The sequence below is a fragment of the Notolabrus celidotus genome, chromosome 7 (assembly GCF_009762535.1).
Source record: "Notolabrus celidotus isolate fNotCel1 chromosome 7, fNotCel1.pri, whole genome shotgun sequence".
NCBI classification, from domain to species: Eukaryota; Metazoa; Chordata; class Actinopteri; order Labriformes; family Labridae; genus Notolabrus; species Notolabrus celidotus.
In genome coordinates this window covers 20,886,430-20,906,855 of record NC_048278.1, presented here as the reverse complement: position 1 = coordinate 20,906,855, position 20,426 = coordinate 20,886,430, and the positions used below count along the sequence as shown (strand labels likewise).

Sequence of the window (20,426 nt, the reverse complement as noted above, 5' to 3'; positions counted from 1 at the left end):
CGGCACTGCAGTTGAACACCATCAGTAAGTCTTACACTACTTATTTCTAGGAAATCCCAAAGCAGACAGATCCTGTACTTAGTCGACATTCCTACAAAAGAGAAATGCATTTTTCCCCATTTCAATAAGGTGCACATTTCTCAGTGTGAGCTGGTGTTTTTTGATTGCAGTAACCACACAGATATGGTTCACTTCTTTTCATCGATTTTTGTAAAGGCAGTTACATTGTACAAAAGGTGCCGACATGAATCAGGCCTGTAGAGATCTGAAAGTGTACTAATGTAATGTACGGACTTGGTCACATAAGAGGAGGTCATTAATAATTTTGAGTCATTGCATTTGAGGTAAGCAGAAGGCATAAAATAAACTCTCCATCTATCCATCCATCCATCCATCCATTCATTCATTCATACAAATGAAGAAAAAAACAAGCTCAGTTTCATAAATTAACTTTTAAGTTTGCTGAACAGAAGGCCAACAGTAATGCACCTGCAGTGTACTTCAACCACAGTGAACAAAAGTGGCCCTGTCGTGTGCATTTCAAAGTGTTGAGTCAGGACACTAGAAACCTTGACTTGGTCAGAGTAATCTATTACCACACCTCAAATTTCTTTTTATCACTCGCTTCACCTCTGATATTCTCATTCAGGCAGCGTAGAGAAGCATTTGAAAAAGCTAACAGAACAGACAATGAAGAGTACAGAGTGATGCTGTGTAGACTGTACATATTTGCACAGGTTGTTGTCATGTGTATACTTCACACCCCCTCTTGGTATAGATGGAATTCAAGGACATTCATGAATACAAGACAGATATGAAATAACCTCCTGATAGATGTCAACATTATTTCATTCTCATCATGCGTCACATAGACACTGAGATTCTGTCCATGTACTGTAGCTGTAAATGCAAACAGATCCCATCAAAACTGAGTGACAGATATATACTTTTTTCACAGTTTCTGGGCTGTCATGGAAAGCACAGAAAAGACTGGCAAATACAGCAACATCAGAAAACCAATACCAATGCCTGATATTTCACTAGATTTTTGGACTTTAGATTAGTTAATGTGGGCTTAGAACACTCGTTCACAAGAAGATCATATCAGGCAACTTCAGTCTTTGTAATGTAACATGATGAATGAGACGAGTATGCCTTATTTTGCCTCCTTTGCAGAACACATAAGCAAACTGTCATGTGTATTCAGCTATATCCGTATTTAGACCAACGAAAAGACAGAAAAAAACCCATAGCTTTGACATAAAATTGGCAGCTGAAGCTGAAGAAGATGTGTGATTCTTTCAATAACCCACAAGCAGATGCTCGATGGAGCTTGTAGGGAGATTGTTTTCAGTTTTCTTAGAGGCTGAGGCCTCCATTTCTTATAACCTTTGCTGCAGTAAGAGAGATAAACAATAAAGAACCCTGTCAAAATAGGAAAGTCAGGATGAAACCACAAGGAAAACCTTATATGATTTCAGTTTTTTTCAATTTCTTAACATCACAAAATCCTTTTGTTTGAGCTGAGTCAGGCCCCTTACAGATTCCTATCCTGTTTAGAACGTGATGAAATCCTATATTATTGTTATTAATTGGGAAAATATGAATCCAATCATATAGTCCTCTGTCAGCTCACAGCTACAATGGGCTCTACAGAAAGGATGTCAGTTCGTCCTGTCAGAGCCTGTCTGGCAGTAAAAAGCACGTGTGTGTGTTTTAGGTTGTGGGACTGACTGGAGGGGATGTGGCTTGGGTGTGAGGAGGCATGGCCTGGATGGGACAGAGCACTCCGCTGGCTGGAGGACTCTTGGTTATCGGGCCAGGCTTCCCTGTGTCGAGGAGCGGAGGCGGCTGCCGGGCGAAGATCTGGCTCTAACCTGACAGCCACCCTGCGTTTCCCCCTGCACATGTCCACCAGATGCCTCAACTCTTGCCTGAAGGTGGGGTTCAGACAGCAGTAGATGAAAGGGTTATAGCAGGTGGAGCTCATAGCCAGCCAGTGAAAGCAGAAGTAGATGGCGTTAGAGGAGTGGATAGCCTGGCTGGAAAGCAGCACCACGTAGCAGTTGAGTGGGAACCAGCAGACGGCGAACACTCCAACTACCAGGAGCAGCATGGCCAACGTCCGCCGCCGCTTTCTTTTCTGAGCAGCGTGCTGAGCTGTCGTGGTGTCACCGATGGCATTGTGGCGCCACAGCCGGCAGGCGACTGTGGTGTAAGACACAGTGATGATGAGGAGGGGCAGCATGTAAAGTAATATGAAGGTCAGGAGGTCGATGTACTGCCAGTAGACATCTGAAGGCTCGGGAAAGTCTGGGACACACAGGCTGCGCTCTTTTTCCTTACTGGTTAGGAGGATTAAAGCACAGAGTAACCAAGAGAGACAGACAGATGGTGCTTCAACTAATATTTCATATTTTTAATGGATTATATTAAGAACAGTTTTGAAGTATGTTTTGTCTATAAAACAGCAAAAAATAGTAAAACTACCCTTTAAGCTACAGCAGTGATCTTAAAATTGCTCATGCTGTCCAACCAACAGTCCAATTACCATTTACAACTCACGTCATCAAAAACAATCAATGCAAGACATTTTCTGACAAGCTTTTTCAATTTCATGATAGTCACTGGGTAAATACACTAATTGTTTGGCTCCAATTATGAGGAAAGAGCAGAGAGAGGGGCACATTCAAAAAGAAAGATGGTAGATGAAAAAGTCACGGTAGACTGCTAAAAATAGGCGTAATGACAAGTTGTCAACCTATGATGTGATTCTACTATACAATTCATACGTACGGGTTACATGGTACACAGCACATACTTAATTCTCTTCACACTGCTTTTTCAACACCTCTGCTTTCTCACACTGTCAAATGACCCTTATAGCTGGAAATATGTTTACATTGAGGTCATTCAGCAGATGTATGACGGAGGAGGTTAGGTGACATTATTCAGACTAGGTAGAGGGAAACGATTAGTGTTTTAACTTATGACAAAAACTTGTTTCTTTCAACTTTGAGTATGATCATTTGATGATCATATATTAAATGTTGTAACACAATGGTCAGTCAGTAAACGTAATGTTTGTGCCAAGATCTACAGTATCTCACAAAAGTGAGTACACCCCTCACATTTCTTCAAAAGATGATGCACAAGAAAGTCCGCAAACAATTTGCTAAAGACAGCAAACTAAGGACATGGATTACTGGAACCATGTCTTGTGGTCTGATAAGACCAAGATAAACTTATTTATCTCAAGCATGGGGGGCGGCAACCAGGTGAGGAGTACAAAGACAAGTGTGTCTTGCCTACAGTCAAGCATGGTGGTGGGAGTGTCATGGTCTGGGGCTGCATGAGTGCTGCCGGCACTGAGGAGCTATAGTTCATTGAGGGAACCATGAATGGCAACATGTACTGTGACATACTGAAGCAGAGCATGATCCCCTCCCTTCAGAAACTGGGCCGCAGTATTCCAACATGATAACGACCCCAAACACACCTCCAAGACGGCCACTGCCTTGCTAAAGAAGCTGAGGGTGAAGGTGATGGAGTGGCCAAGCATGTCTCCAGACCTAAACCCTATGGAGCATCTGTGGGGCATCCTCAAATGTAAGGTGGAGGAGCGCAAGGTCTCTAAAATCCACCAGCTCCGTGATGTCATCATAGAGGAGTGGAAGAGGGTTCCAGTGGCAACCTGTGAAGCTCTGGTGAACTCCATGCCCAAGAGGGTTTAGGCAGTGCTGGAAAATAATGGTGGCCACACAAAATATTGACACTTTGGGCCCAATTTGGACATTTTCAGGTGTACTCACTTTTGTTGCCGGTTGTTTAGACATTAATGGCTGTGTGTTGAGTTATTTTGAGGGGACAGTAAGTTTACACTGTTAAACAAGCTGTACACTGACTACTTTACATTGTATCAAAGTGTAATTTCTTCAGTGTTGTCCCATGAAAAGATATAATTAAATATTTGCAGAAATGCGAGGGGTGTACTCACTTTTGTGAGATACTGTAAAACTCAAGCTTTAAAATATCAGAATGAGGTTTTATTTTGCAGCAGTGATTTGTAACTGTTTTGGAGCGCACAGAAAAAATGTGTTTTACTGCATATTGAAACAACAGGTGCAAAAACATTTGTTTGACATCCGGAAATGCAGTAATGAACAGTACTATTGTTATCACATCTTGAGGCTTTGTTGTCATATCTGACCAATTACTCTTCTTCCCCTGTTCTATGAATTGAATAGTCACAGGATATTGTTTTTTTTCATATCATATCATCTCAGTCTGTCTTTGACACATACGTTTAAGCAACCAAACCCACATCTCATTACCCCCAAGACATGAATGTTCCACTTACCACACCACCATCAGTATTAATGAAGAAGTCTCTCTATGCTAACATCACTAATATTATCCATCTTCTCATCGATCTCTTTTGATTGGACAAAATAAGGACATCCAATCTTACCTGTAAGTAAAAGTCAAGAGTTTCTGGTAGATCGCATGTGGGAGGGAGAAGCAGCTGGCCATTATCCAGATCGCAGTGACCCAGACTCCACCTTGTGCCAGAGACATGCGGGGTCTTAATGGATGCAAAATCACCTGAAAACACACAGATCACAGTTCTCACACACACACACACACACACACACACACACCCACACACACACACACACACACACACACACACACACAAAACACATATACAGTGGATCAATACAAAAAAAAAAGTCATAAGGAAATGACTCACATCAAATTATAAATCCACCAGTGGCCAATCGAATAACTGTGCTGCTGCTTGTTATAATCTTGTTCTCTTTTCGTCTGTGCTATATTAGAAACCTTGAGTCTGGGATAAACATGAAGAAATTTCAAACAGTCTCTCAACATCCCCAAAAGTGCTGTTAGCAGAAGACCAGAGATCTAAAGAAAGACATAACAATGTGCTGGCTGCACTTCATGTACGAATTCTTAGATGTAAAAGAAACAGGGAGAAAGTACTTTTGGTAATTTGAGTAAAATTAAAAAAAATATGGTCTTGTTACTTTCTTTCAACACAACCAAAGCTGGATGTTATTACAAAGACTTAGATAGTAGATATCTCTTGATGCACATTCTAAACATACTCTTGCAGGTGCTTTTGAATGTGTTTTTCAGAACTAGCTTGTTTTTTTGATCGATTTATTATTTTGTATTCTCTGCAAAGCATATTGGGTTTATGTTTGTGTAAGGGGGAGTAAACTGAATTGAGTATATGAACCCTCATTGTAATATTATACACTGCTATAGCTGATTAGCTACCATGGGATCAATCAGAACATCATGGTAGGCTACTAACACATCCTTAATGTTGGCATTTTATATGAATGAGATGTTTACCATGTGGCCATTTTTTTCTTCAGATTCATCAACAGTCTTGAATTAAGTTCAGAGTTCTACTTACTCTGGTCTTCATTACGGCCATTGTGAACAGCCACTTGCACAACTACAATATGTTGATTATACTAATCAGCAGATAGTGAGTATTGCTCTCTTTATATGTGTAGACCCATTGGTTAAAACAAAGAAGTAATACTTCATCACTAAAGGGAAAAGGACAAGGGAAGGGAGGTGATGAGATGCATGACAGGGTAGAAAACAAACATCCAATAAAATAAAGATGGAGAGAGAAGTAAAGCAGGTAAAACATTAGTAACTAAAAGGGAAAAATTCATTAAAAGAAAAAGGGTGAGTGAAGAGAGAAAATAATAGTAAAGAAAAATAAGAGGAAAACTAGATAGGCACTGAATATATCATGAAGTCATTGACAACAAATACTAAGTATCTGATATATCTGTTTTTTTTCACCACCTGATCAACTGGAAAAAAAAATCTAATCCAATCACAAAGTGCCCCTTATTCAGATCTGTTTCAGTTTTGTTTTTATTGTAATTGAATTTTTCTTTTGAAGGGGTAGGTATAAAGGCTTGTTTTTGGCGCTGTCAAGAAAAACAAAACAACAATGAAAGTAATTATGTAATAGATAAAACGAACTGGCAGCCGATAAACGATGACGACACATGATGACCTTTCACCTGAGGTCATCTGAGGCGTTCCGGATGCAGCTGCAACTCACAGAAGGAAGAGGGACTACTTAACATGAGATGGTATTTCTACTGCTGGCAGCGTCATTCATAATAACTTTTATCATGCAGCGTTTTATACCCAAAACAGAACTACAGTCTAAAAGTCCCATGTCCTCACTTTTACCAAAGTAGGGTTGCAGAAAACCAAGTGTTTTTCCTGAGTCATTGCTCCAAAGTTTAAATGAGGATGCAGTGCAGGAATTAAGTCAGTTTAACACGCATGTTTGAAGAACAATTATGTTTTAAATGGCCAACCGCCCACCAAAGCGTTGTGTCGCACATTAAACTGCCGCAACACATGAACTACGACCTTATTTTGCTTTTGGAGTGTCAAATGAGAACCCACACTTAACTTAGCAGATTTTCTGCTACCCTATATTTCTCCTGTTTCGAGACAAGTAAAGAAAGTAAAGGACTAAATGCAAGCAGGGAAAGAATGGAAGGACAAAAAAAAAGGTGAAAATGCCCATTAGGGCCAAAAGGCACAAATTGACATCTTTAGATTCTTTTCTTTTTTTTTTTGCATAAAAAGCATTCCAAGTTCTCTAAACTCTGGATATTCTATAATAAATGACAACAAGAAGAAGAAAGACAGTTATTTCCTACATTTGAGAAGCTGGAGCCAACAGATACAAGTTTTTAGTATAAAAAATGACTGAAGAATTAATAAATTCCATATGACTTCAATGAATTATTCATAAAATAATTTGTAATTTATTATTTTCAATGATTAATTGACTCATTGTTGTAGTTGTAGTTCCTTGTGCTCCTTTTTTTTTTTTAACTTTGAGCGCCTGCCCCTCTAAAGGTGTCTGCACGGGCCTCCAGTAGTCCAAAGTTGTTCCCAGCATTATTAGAGGGTGAGTTAATCATCACAACTACCATAAACAATATGACTAAAGACTGGTATGAGCTGTGTCTATGAGATGTTTGAACGTGAGGGGCAGGGTTGGAAGTACATCTGCCACTTTAGAGAAAATGTTTGGATATACTGGAGCACTGTGGACTGAAAATTGTTAAGTTTCAAGATGGCAAAAAATCCACCCAAACACAGTTGAGACATTATGTGCACATTCTGTCTCACAATCTGTTTACTTCTCAAAGACACATCAGAGTGCATCTGTGCTATGAATCCTGCCAGCCAAACCAGTCAAATGTCTCCATTAGAGGCAATTTGTAACTCCCATTAACAAAAGCTTTTTTTGGACTCGGTTTTAAGAGCCTGAATGAACACCTTCAGTAAGAGTTTTCTTCAAATCAGTACTGTTTTAGCGTTAAATGTTGCTTTTACTTAGACATCCCTGTTCACTGCCCTGCCATCAGGAGATGTTCTGGGCTAAGGGGCGAATCATCTATGAGCGGTGGTCCCCAGCTGATGACCCTCCAGCTAACCAAAACAGGCACCGGTGGAGGTGCGGCAGGCCGAGGGCCATGCAGCAAGAACACCTACCTGTAAACAAATTAGGTGTACACATTTAGTTTCTTTCGGATTTCTTTATTGAAATGTATCATCTACACTTTGTTGAGTTTAATAAGGACATTTAATTCCAAAGTCTCAACTTTAATATCTGTTCACGCCCCATTTGTCCACTTCTGTCTATGCTTGAAAACTACAATGAACATCATCTTCATCTCATTGATGTAACTGGTGGATGACTATTAAACTTTACATTTCAGTTTCATAATTTTAAATGAGGTCCACTAAAGGTAGTCATAGTTCCACTTTCTCTTCCACTTTTATGGCAGTTAGCAATTTGAAATAAATAGGTACTTTGAAACCTTGCAGCCTATGTATATTTTTTAAAATTTTCTTTAATATGTGTACATATACATATACATGTGCCTATGTGCATAATTATGAATTTGTGTATATCGGTATGTGTATGGTATGATATGTTTCTCTCATTAGACGAGTTATGTTCACTGTTTTTTGCTGTAAATAATCCGTCAAATTTATGTTCTTTGTCTGAATTTATTTTGTCTGGTTTTTTTTGTTCTTGTTGTTTGTTTGTTCTGCTCTGTCTTTTTTTTAATATATTTTTTATTGTATTGTCATTATTTGTGTCTTTATTTGAATGTTTGTAAAAACGAATACATTCAAACCACAAAAAAAAAAAAAGAAACCTTGCATCCTTTTCCTGGTGCTTTTGCTTCACAAGTAAGTTATGTAAGGTACTTTTCAACCTACTCTTCCAGGAACCAAGGCCTGAAGTCCTGTGGAGATTATGCAAAAAGGCCAGTAACATTTATGGAGAAAAATAGAGTAATTGCACCATAAAAGGAGACAGACAGGTAGGCATTGTCCTGTGAGACACTGCAATTAGCCTGTTGGCATGAAGGATATTCAGCTTCTGCTATTTTTAATAGTGCTTTTTTGCATCTTTATTGCAGATATATCCCTCACAAACATCTTGAGATTATCAGCAAATACTTATCTGATGAGGATATTTTGACATTTTAATACAAGACTAAACTAGTATGCATTACTGAAGACTCCTGCCATGTTTCAACAGCTGTTGTCAACTTGACAGACGCTGACACGTTCAGATGAAGGTCCCCAGTTTACAGGGTCACTTGGTACAGTAACACTGGGAGCTGACCATAGACTGTAAAAAATATGGACGTAGGATCCGTGACGTCACCCATCTGTTTCTGAAGAGCTGTTTTGAGACCAATCGGCTGCAGCAGCCATATTGCTTCTGTCGAGCCAGTGTGACGTAAAGAGGCGGGCTTTGAGCCTCCTAGCCAACAGCTGCAGTGTTCCCACAGGCAGCTGAGCCTCTCATTGGAAGACTAGTAATCTCAATAACTTCGAAATTACCGAATTAGATAAAAATTCACCCCCCTCACAGTGAGACGACATCGAGAAATTAGCTATTCAGACTACACTCATCTTTTGTACCAGGCTGTAAACATGTTTATTAATGCTGCAAAGATCGTCTTTTTCCCATTCATGTGTATGTGACTTCCGGTACTTCCGGAGCCAGCCTCAAGCGGATCCTCGATGAACTGCAGCTTTTAACACTTCCGCATTGACTCATATTTTTAGACCGGAGGTTGCCGCTTGGAGCTGACACATTCGCAGTAGGCTCAGAGAATATGACTGTTACACAGCTATTAAACCCAAGTGAATCATAGCTGTGTGTAATGATACTGTGGATGAATAAAAACACTGCGGGCACCCTACCAACCAGAAACATTCAGCACTGAAGGCCTACCCCCCATAGCTCCTGGACTTTGAAAAAGTACCATCCCCGAGCAGGGGCTTCTCAGGGGGACATTAATTACCTCAGAACTAAATTTAGACCCTGTTTCCTGATGTCGAAACGCATATAGTCTCTCAAAAGGTCCTTAGTTCCTGTGGAAATTTCCTGGGGGTGAAAAAAGCACCTATAGCCGTCCAAATTGATGGCCCGAAGTGGTCACTGCGACCCTTATAGCTTTAAAAGACTACAAAAAACTTCACAGGCTCTATTTCTGCAAGCTGCAGGTATTGACAATGCTAATTGTATCTACCCCGCACATGGCCTCTAATCACTCTCACACTGCAACTTAGGAAGTAGATGGGTAGCGAGAGTCATCACATTGATGGGGTTATCAAGTGGGCACCTCTCTTCACCAATGTTTTGTCATGATAGACACTGGGAGGCTCAACAGATAGCTCCAGCCTTCCAAACAACTCCCCACCATGCCAGCTCTCACCGCCCAACAACATTTCACATGTAACGAGAAAAAAAGAAGAGGAAATCAAAAAGAAGAGAGACATGTTAGAGGACAGGGGAGGCAAGCCAAGGCTTTGAGTCCGTGTAGGCTAGAGCTCATCCCTGCTGGGTTAGACTGTGTGCTCAATCCCTTTTCATAGAGAGAGAAAGAGAGAGAAAACAGAGAGAAGGGTTCAAAGGGATGAATTAGAAAGGGTACAGGGAAGGCAGAGCCAAGGCAGGATGCTTGTCATGGGGGAGGCTGTATACTCCATTTCCCCTAACTACCCCATCCTCATGAAGTAGGAGAGTAAAACATAGAGAGGAGTGTTTGTAGAGGGATGTTCGACAGAGGCAAAGCCAGAGAAAGAAGCCTGTCAGTGCCAGAATCCGCCCACCCCCCCCAGGGGAGGCCATTAGCAAAGTACTTATTAAATGTATGATGAGACCTGTGAGAGCTTTGTGGCACAGGCACAGTTCTTCTTCATTCCCTTTTTTTCAATTTTTATTTATACAGAATTGAAGAGTTCATTTGCAAAAACAGTTAACTCACTTTTGAAAAATGTAAAAAAATGTAAAAAAAAAAAAAATACTAGCTTTTGGTATGATCAATCAACTGAGGTTGGGTGGCTTTGGCTTAGTCAAAATGACTTTACTAATCAGAGATATCTTGAAAATGTAACTTTATTAGGAATCTATATAAAGAAGAAATATGTTTTCTGAAAATGTATAAAAACGGTGTTATCTGTTTTTGCAAATGAACTCTTCAATTATTCAATTTGTAATGTGTTGCTTTAAAAGAAACATAGAAGAGTGGCAGCAGGTGTTGCAGTATGTTTCTAAGGCCGTTAAGACCACTTAATCATGTGGTGCTGAATATCCCTGAATCAAAGCAGTATGAAATGCATTTTGAGGCTTACTAAGAAGCTCACCGACCTACTCTAACATCATGATTTATTGCTCTTAATCAGTTCAGTGTACACAGCTATTTTCATATGCACTGATGCATCTGATGAATATTAAGAAAAATAAATGGTATACCAGACTCAACTGTATTTGAAAATAAGGCTGTAAGATCTCTTGAAAGATTGCATTCGCAGAAGTTTATATACTCTTTTCTTGACACTGTCTGCCTCTTTTATTTGATTCAGCACCAAGGACAGCTCTGGCTGCATCACACTGGAGCCTTGCCTACAATCAGAATCAGAATCAGAATCAGCTTTATTGGCCAGGTATGCTTGAACACACAAGGAATTTGACTTGGTAAACTGTGCTCTCTTTTACAAGGCATACGAATAAGACATACGAATAAAAATAAAAATATAAGGGTTGCATTGTACAGGTGGGATGTCCTTTCTTGAGTTGTCATCAGGGAGAATGCATTTAGTGTGTGGACCTATCCAGCTTTGCGCTTTGTAATAAAACATTATAATAAAAGCACCTGCATACCAAATTACCCTTTAATTTTTTGAGTGAGCTTTGACACACACTCTTCTTAATCTGGTTCAGTCTAAAGCACCATGAAAATACAGGACAGCAGCATGCTGGTGAAAAAGTTTCAAGAAAACCTCAGAGAATTATTTGCTTTTTATTTGTAAATTTTAACTAATTTGTAGTGCAACTCTGAAACCAGGGTCAACTAAGTTTTACTATTGATGCACCTTGTCAGGATGTGACCTGTACTTTCTAGTTCTTGCCCCACAGATTACCAAAGTGGAGCTAAAAATGTAAAATAGCAAAGTCCTTTATAACAACAACAACATGTAAACTGAGCAATTTGCCCAGCCATTGAAGACTGACTGATACGCTCAAAAGTACCCGAGAACTTGACATTTAGGATTAATTTGTCAAAGCATGTAACTCGTGAATAAAGAGGGAAATACACAAAAGACAAATATGGAACAGTAATTATTTATCATACTCGTAAACAAATACACCAGAACATTTTGAAGTCCTTGTGTATGACTCACTGCAGGATACTTTCATAGGTTTGCCATGCAGATAATCTAATGCAGATTACACATTTTGTAATGGAGGGCTTCAACAATGGCAAGTACATTGTTATAAAATCTTAAGACTGCACTCATTGAAGTAAAGAGGAAATTTAGACACAGAAGCCAGCTCTCTTCGTTTGCCTCAGATGCAACAAGTGAACTGTTTTGCTTCTATAAAAAATAACATGACAATATCACATCTCAAACAAGGACAGCTGCAGGTGCACTTGCAAGCCTCAAAGGAATATCTGTATATATGTTTCTCTGCAGGTAATGTTATTATCAGTGTTCTAGGGAGGAAAAAATTGAGAGGAAAGGTGTTTTTCTTCACGAGGTGGTAAAAGAAAAAAATAAACTTTGTGTAAGGAAAATCTCTCAAGACGTTGGTAAGAACTAAACAGACATGATATCACAGTGACTTTGGCCTTTGAATGTAGTTCCAAAAAGATTTAAGTTCCAGCATGTTTTCAAGTCAAATTGAACGTTCCTTCCTGAGGTCTTAAGATATCAAGTCTGCAGGATTTTTGATAGATGGAGAGACAACAAGAGAAAAAAATGAACCCAGTATCAACTGACACAGGCACAGTTTTAAAGCTGAAAGTAAAAACTTTATGAACTGATGAGTTATTCATGTTGTGCTTTAAACTTCAAGATAATTAAAAAAAAAAATTCCAGACAATATGGGTGGCTGGTAAAATCCCAGGCCACAGGCTTCGATGTCATTTTTGATTCCATACATATCATGAGCCCATCCTGGTAAATCCAGACATCTTGATCTATAAGTGTGACACCACCATCTTTGGTCAGAATGCAGGTTTATAAATCTATAATATCATGTCATGAAATACAAAAGTACTAAATTTAGATATACTGTATGTTAAACATCCTCACAGCTTCAAAGAATTTATGAATTACATGCCTTAGCTCAAAAATACATAACTAGCATAATATGTCAGTGCCCCTTGCAGTGGTATATAGCTTTATTTTTCAGTGGGGTGAGTTAAGAGGCATGCCATTCATATTGACAGCAGTCAATGAAACTGAAATTTTAAAAAGCTGCTCAACGTTAATATAGACTGCAATTTAAGGTTAATCATTACATCCCTCCCCTCAGGTCTTAGTAAGAACTTTTGCACATTTACATCTTTTTCCTGGTTGTTTATGTTCTAATATTCAGCCGTTAATCTAGGGCTAGAATAAATAAGTGTAGTTTTTCTGATCCGAGGGTCAATTAAATGTTATCTTACCCCAAAACAAACTCTAGAAAAAAATGGCGGCTGATGGAACATAATAAGTTATTCACCAATATGTATTAGGCATTTCATTGTTGCAGTTGGTTATATAAGAGCTACTTTTAAATACTTAACATGCAGTTGTTTTTTTAAGTCCACTATAGAGTCAGGCTCCTCAACCAGACAATGAGATAAGTTTGAGGGGTTGGGAGATCAGAAATCTGAGGCTTGTTCACTTTGTTCTAAGTTAGATTTTAAAAAAATGATGCATTGTCGCATTTTTTCCTTTCGGTCATACTTTGATATTGGAAAGCTGGCCTGTAATCTGCTGACTTTCAACTGGTTGTCGTGGTAACAACAGCTTATAAAAGTCAGGATGTCGTAGTTTGTCGTTTTAGTATAATGTAAAAATATACTCATCAGATAAGTCCTTTATGAAAAACTAATGTCATTTATGAAAGACGCATTGAGCTGACAGTCGCCAGTTGACAGGGTCACCATTTACAGCAAAACACTGGCTTAAAAACGCTAACTAACGTTTGTCATGTAACCCACAAGAAAATGACTCATGGGTTGACTTGGAGCAGCGAGGAGGTCAAATGCCTCATCGAATGGGCATATTTGTTAAATAGTGGAAGCCACTCACAAAAATACAGAAGTTAACAAACTTGTAAGTGAATGAGAGGGGCTTTAACTACTCTGTTGAGCAGTGCTGCATGACGGCCAAAAAAATGTAACCGCAGGAAGTAAAGGTATGAGACCAGCTTGGTGAAAGCAGAGGTTCCAGTGATGAGAAGGACAGATTCCACTGGTTCAACCTGCTGGACTAAAGTCTCTGAACTAAGCCATTTGTTGAACCATTAGATGTTGTGGAGTCCTGCGATGTTGCTGTGCCTAATATGAGCTCCTCTGCAGTTGAATGGATGGAGACAGTCAGTAACGTTGGCCTGTTGCTATTTTTATGCTTACTATCAGTTGTAAACAAAATTGCCTGGCAGCTGCATAACTGCAGCTGTTACTATACTAGCCTACTATTGATAGTGTGATGAGTCAAGCAGCTGCTGGCTTGATTGCGGTTTTGCTGTTTCTAAAAGGTTCTATATAAATAAATGTATTATTATTATTATTGGATCCTCACTCAGACTAACTGCTCCAGGGTTGGATTGGAAGCGAGCTGAGACTATCTCGGCTAGAATGCTATGTTCATTTATGTCCAAACAATTCAGGGGCTGTTTCGGAGTGTCTCAAAACGATCCAAGTGTAAAATAAAAAAAAGAGATAAGAAAAGATAATTGTGAAAATATTTTCTCCATGTCTTTTCACCTACCCCATATTCTCTCACAGCAGAGTTATTATGGTATGTGAGGATATCTGTGCCTAGTTGGTCACAGTGTAGAGCTCTTCATTAGTGGGTGGATTCTGATTACATGAAACAGGGTAAATGGGAGAGTTTGACTAGAGTTATGCTTTGTATTTTTAATTGGTAAAAATTTGCTTTGATTTCTTACTTAAAATACATTGTAATTATGTTATGTCTGAGAGTTGTATTGTTTGGTTTCCCTTACCCCAGTTACGGTTTGAGATGTCTAAAATAAACACAGACCTTGACTCTTGGTTGGGGATTTATACAGTGTGAGTAAGGCTGTGATTTTTCAGTTGGGTACAAATTAGTTTTTCATATTATACAATTTTTAAATTATAAACCACCACTTTGTTTGTGAAATGACTGCTTTCTTCTGAGCCCGTATTCAGAAAAAACTATTTACCCACACAGGTAAATAATATCTCTTCTTTTATTGTAATAAAATTGCAATTGTCAATAGTCCAATGATCAACAACAACTTTCTCACAAAAGACAATCACGAAAAATTAAAACAGGGCAAGGGAGCCCAAATACCCAACATGTTTTTTACTGAAGGTGGATAACTCCAGTACTTGGGAAAGCCAAGGCTCATGCAAACTTTGATAGATTCGATTTCAGTGGTTAAAGTTCAAAAGTCAATTTCACATTGTGATGTCCTTGAAAATATATCTATTTAAAAAAAATTGTTGTGAATGTTAAATCTCAGTAATGGTAAGAGATATTTTAACTCTACTTCAGCTCATCAATGAACTGGTTGGATCTTCAGTTGTTACAGGTCAAAGTCACTATGGCCTTGTGTCTGTCCTTTGACAATAGGGTATCTCAGCATTGCCTGGAGGAAATAATATATGTTTATGACATTTTTATGCTTTGATTTATCTACAATAACAACTCCATCAGTGGCCAATTATCAGGTAACCCTCTCTTCTTGGTTTTGGTTTGCTGTTGTGAGGACGGCCAATAACAGAGCAATGGAGAGAGACATTCTCTGGTGTTATGTCTCTCCTGTTTATGACTGCTATGTGACCCCCATACTGGTGCCCCTACTTGTGCTGTACATATACCTTTTTTTCCCTCTTTTTCTTTCACATGCAAATAAAGAATTATAAACCTCATACCCAGTTAAATTTTCTTATAATCTTGTATCACATGGCATTTGACCTTTTTTCACAAAGTACCATGGATTTCTCCCTTTACAAAGCTGTACTGCCCTGCTGCAGTTTAACTTCACTTAGTGTCAGCAATTGCCTAATTGTATAACTGTGCTTTTAAAGAAGTTTCTTTTCAGCTAAATTCACATTATAGCCCCCCAGCACATCACACCATAAGCATCACCCAAAGCTCTTCTAGAACAAAAAAGCAAAGTTGCTTTATCTCTTAGTCAAGACAGACCTGTCGTCGGTCCAGTGCGATGGCGGTGAGAGTGAGAGTAGAGACATGCAAGGAGCAGTACTGCACAAAACGACTGATGTGGCACATAGTCCTCCCAAACATCCAGGTGCTGTTCACAAACCGGACCTGAGGGGACAAAAAACACACTCAGAGGAGATCATACAAACCTCATTAGTCCTCATTAACCCCACAAACAAATTACTTTAAAATAATAAAGCAAGGGAACAGAAAGGACACACCACACACACACACCACACACACACACACACACACACACACACACGCACACAGAGTATCATAGAGGGGCCCACACAGATGCATAGCGCTGCCTGAGAGAAGACAAGCTGTGTTAGATCACACAGAGAGGTGGAGTCATAGAAATATCTCCTGCAGCAGCACATATGAAGACAAAAGTAATATCAAGATTCACATTTAATATCTTCCTGACCAGACTACAAAAACTGGGAAACCTACCTGGAGGATATGGTGTCAGTGCAGTGACAATAGCAAGATACATCGGTGCATGCCACAACCCAAGATAGAATCAGCATAACAACCCATAAGAGCTTTGGTTAGTCTCCTGCCAACTACTACTTTACCATCTGTATCAGGCTTTGGCATTTGACATTTAAACTGGACATTTAATGTTGTTCCTTGCTGATATAATCCACACCACCACTATGCCTCTTTTGGTGTCTAAGGTTACTACATTAAAGGTGACATATCATGCAAATCGACTTTTAAAGGTTCTCTACCTGAAATATGTGTCCCTGGCATGTCTAAAAAAAAAGGGCACCTCATTTCAAACACCAGGTACTCAAAGTGTAGGGTCCATTTGTACTGAGGCAGCGTTAACAAGAGGGGGGTCTGGGGGACCTCCCCCAGAAAATGTGTAATGTACACCACTGCCAAGAGGGCACTTTTTTAAAAATCAATTTATTCACTGCCAGGGCAACCAGAGGGCTTTTTTTGTTTTACATGTATTCATTGGAGGGGCATACATTTATTCATTCACATGTGTTATCCACAAAAACAACCTCTACTAAAGAGGAATCCAAGAGGGCACATCAGCGTGGTTACTTTCAGGCATGAGGGCTCCCCCGCCACCCTGAGCACACATCTGCATCAATATGCTATTTCTTTACCACGGTATAAATAACATAAACTTATCATAAAAACTATAAATGTGTGGCTGCTTAACTGCTTAGGGCTTTCGTAAAAAAACGGCTTCAATACCATACATTTTAGTCGACGTATCAATAGCACCACAGAAAAATAGAGAGAAGCAACTTTTCTCACTTTTTTCTTTAAGTGTGCAGACGCTCTTTATACCATGCCTTTCCTAATGAGTCACACCGAGTGAGTATCACCACACCTGTCTGATCACCAGCGACATTCAAGGTTGTGTACAGGAGATCTTACCAGGGTGAAAGGCGTGTTGAGCACAGTGATGAAGATATCTGCCACAGCCAGGTTCATAATAAACAGGCTGGTGGCGGACTGGGTGCGCTTGTTTTTCACCAGCACATGGCACACCAGTGTATTTCCGAAGAGGGAAACTACGATGATGAGAGTGTATGCAGCCACCAGTAGCGCCTTCACACTCCGGTCCTGAGACTCTCCGTCCCGCCGCTTCTTACTAGCCAGAGACCTCCAGTCCTCCAGCATTCCCTCGTCAAAGTCCAGCAGGAAAAACCCTGACGTCCGGTTACTCAGCTGACCCGAAACGTTTAAAAATGAATGCTCCGTGAGAGAAAATATTGCCTCTCCAAGTAATGAGTCGTTGAGTCGGTGTCCCGCCACTGCTGCTTCTGGTGTCCGGTTAAGGCTTCCTGTCCACAGCACCACAGACAACAAAACACAGATAATCTTCATGTTGTCTGTGTTTCACATTCACCCTGTCTTTGTCAGACTGTCACCTGCACTCCTGTTCGCTCCCTCGCGTCACTAAAGCGCAGGAGAGATGCTACAGCACGAGCAACAGTTGAAGAATGCGAGTCACCAATGCAGCTGCTGTTTTACAAACTGTGTGTATTGAACTGTGTGAACCACAGAGAGATGACAAAGCCACTGAGAGACCAAGAGAGAGAATCAGATAGACGCTCAGAGAGAGAGAGAGCGAGTTGTTATGGATTTCGTTTGATACATCAAAGCAACACAAATCCAGTTAGATTAATAAATTAAATAATTTACTTTCCCCTCACACAGGTACACGGTGTCCATCATTTCATTTTCTCTCCCTTTTGTTGTTTCTGTTTTGCACACCTGAGAAAAAGCCAAGGAGCACAAGGAATTGGACTGGAGCTCTGTAGACTACAGTGAAGGACCATCCGCTCTCCTCTTGTCCACTCCTATTGATTGACACTCTCCTTCTAAATATTTACCCATACTTTGGCAGTCATAGGGTAACAAAAAAAAAAAAGGGTTATGTAATACATTTGCTGCAGCTCGCATCTTTTTTGTTGGTCAGAAGCAAAAATCTCAGGTGGGTCTACCTGTGTTCAGATGTATTTCGTGTGTGTGTGTGTGTGTGTGTGTGTGTGTGTATGTGGTGTGTGTGGTGTGTGTATGAGTGCCTTGCCCCCTGCTGTGCCTGTAATTGAGTTTCCTCCAAGCAAATACAGCCCTTCACCCTCAGACAGACTGCATTTGTATCTATTTTTGCAAGTGCAAAATCACACTGATGTTTCATGAAAAGATTCTAGTATTCAACGGTGTATTCTGTCCTGCAGAAATTAATTCCTGCCCTTGAAAATGAATATGTCGGAGAGATCTGAAGCACATTCTTGCCCCATGGCCCTATAGCAGTGTGGCCCATCCCTGACAGTTATGACCTATTGAGTACCTGTCTTAATGCTAAGCACAATCTTTTTAAATGACTCCAAGTGTGAAGGCTTCTGCCCTTGTTTACACAGCAAATTGACGATATTTCACTTCTTTTTTTACTTAGTATAGCAATAATCTACTTTCAAAGTTCTCTCTTAAACATTTAAAATCAAAAGTGGGAAAATGCAACTAAAACTTTTCAAACTTCATGTATCATTGCATGACTCCAATAGCATATAAATGGCCATTTGAAGAATCAGATGTCGTCTTTAATCGGTTTAAAAAAATAATGTTGCTTTGTGGGATTTACAAAGTCAAATATGTTCATGTTTACAGTTTATTTTGTATAACTACATCAATATACTTGCAATTGTTTAAATTTAATTTGAAGTACCTCAAAACTGTTAAATTTAAGCACTTTTATGTGCAGGCCCCTCCTTCCTATGGACTTAATCTTCATGGTTGTTCCTTTATATTTGTTTCATTCCGCTCTTCCATTTGATTTTTCTACCTGGGTGTCTATTGATAAGCTTAAGTCATCATCTTAATCCATCCTTTTATTTTCTTTATTGTATATGTATTTTTGTGCCATACAGTGTTCTTATATGCTTTACTAACTGTTAATACATTGATTTTATTAACATGTCATGTGAATATTTTTAATGATTAATGATAGCTAGCTAAATGTGCAGTCAAAGTCATGCTTATGTGCACAGGAGTTATGCTAACGTAAATGCTGCAACTCTTTCTGTGTAGTAGCTGGAGCTGTCTTTAATATTTACATGGAGGTTTTGTCTGTCTCTGTGCCATGAATAAACAGAGGTGCAGAAAGAAAGTGAATCCCAGTGTCCTAGCATCATCATTCCAATCACAACACAACATAAAAGCCCACCGCATACATCTACACATATATATGTAGGCTAATTAAACTGGTGTTGGGTTATATTGTGAATCCCTCAAGGGGGTTATGGTCATTTTTAGGTTGACGCCCAAAAACTTTTGCTAGTTAATGAATATCCCTATTTACAGAGTTTACATAAATGCACGGTGGTGCAGTGGTAGCACTGGTGCCTCACAGGCTAGAAGGTTCCTGGTTTCGAATCCCTGGCCGGGCAGATGCCTTTCTGTGCGGAGTTTGCATTTTCTCGTGGGTTCTCTCCGGTACTCCGGCTTCCTCCCACAGTCCAAAAACATGTTCACAGCAGGTTGTTTGATCACTCTAAATTGCCCGTAGGTGTGAGTGGTGCGTGTATCCCTAACGGGATAAGCGTTCAAGTAATGGATGGATGGATACATAAAATGCTCAGTCTGTACTCAGGCTCTGGATTTTCAGCACTGGAAAGAGATCTAGTTTTCTGTCTGTAAATTGGTTGTAGGCTGTGCGTCACAGCAAGTCATGTGTCAGCAGGCTTTGGTGAATGCAGAAAAAACAGTGTGTGGAGGAGCAACAGCAGGGGGATTGCACACCTGCTGCAATGACCTACCGGCTCTCATCAGCAGTTATCTGATGGTGATTTGTTTATCTCTTCCCAGAGTAAAGAGTCTGTGGCTACTGTCAAGTGGACATAGTTTGCATACATTCCCTGAGACATCTAATTCCTTTTGTTGTCTGAAAATGAAAGGTGATGACTGAATTGGGTTCCAATATGATTCCTGAGAAACTATTGAGAAGCCTTGCCAATGTTCTTACTTTAGGTTACAGGTATATGAAATGTAAACATGTAGATGTGTTCACAGGCCAATAACTCATCAGAGGAAATGTCTCTTGTCTTTATTGCTTTCGTGCAACA

At 39.7% G+C, this 20,426-nt stretch overlaps 1 protein-coding gene across 1 annotated transcript; it reads right to left on the bottom strand.

The window, feature by feature from the left end:
- Window positions 1-437: 437 nt before the first annotated feature.
- On the bottom strand, window positions 438-17,919 carry gpr83 (G protein-coupled receptor 83). The gene is made up of 4 exons (XM_034687046.1): window positions 17,233-17,919; window positions 15,811-15,936; window positions 4,472-4,605; window positions 438-2,345 (listed from the first exon to the last, which is right to left on the bottom strand). The coding sequence occupies exons 1-4, from the start codon at window positions 17,683-17,685 to the stop codon at window positions 1,628-1,630; spliced, it is 1,431 nt and encodes a 476-aa protein (XP_034542937.1). The 5' UTR covers window positions 17,686-17,919; the 3' UTR covers window positions 438-1,627.
- Between the last annotated feature and the right edge of the window lie 2,507 nt (window positions 17,920-20,426).

Excerpts from the sequence above, each read along its gene's own strand:
- gpr83 (XM_034687046.1), bottom strand. The coding sequence starts at position 17,685 with ATGAAGATTATCTGTGTTTTGTTGTCTGTGGTGCTGTGGACAGGAAGC. Across the intron at positions 15,937-17,232 it reads TCAACACGCCTTTCACCCTG|GTCCGGTTTGTGAACAGCAC; the intron begins GTAAGATCTCCT and ends TTGTCCCCTCAG. Across the intron at positions 4,606-15,810 it reads TCGCACTGGACCGACGACAG|GTGATTTTGCATCCATTAAG; the intron begins GTCTGTCTTGAC and ends GTGTGTTTTCAG.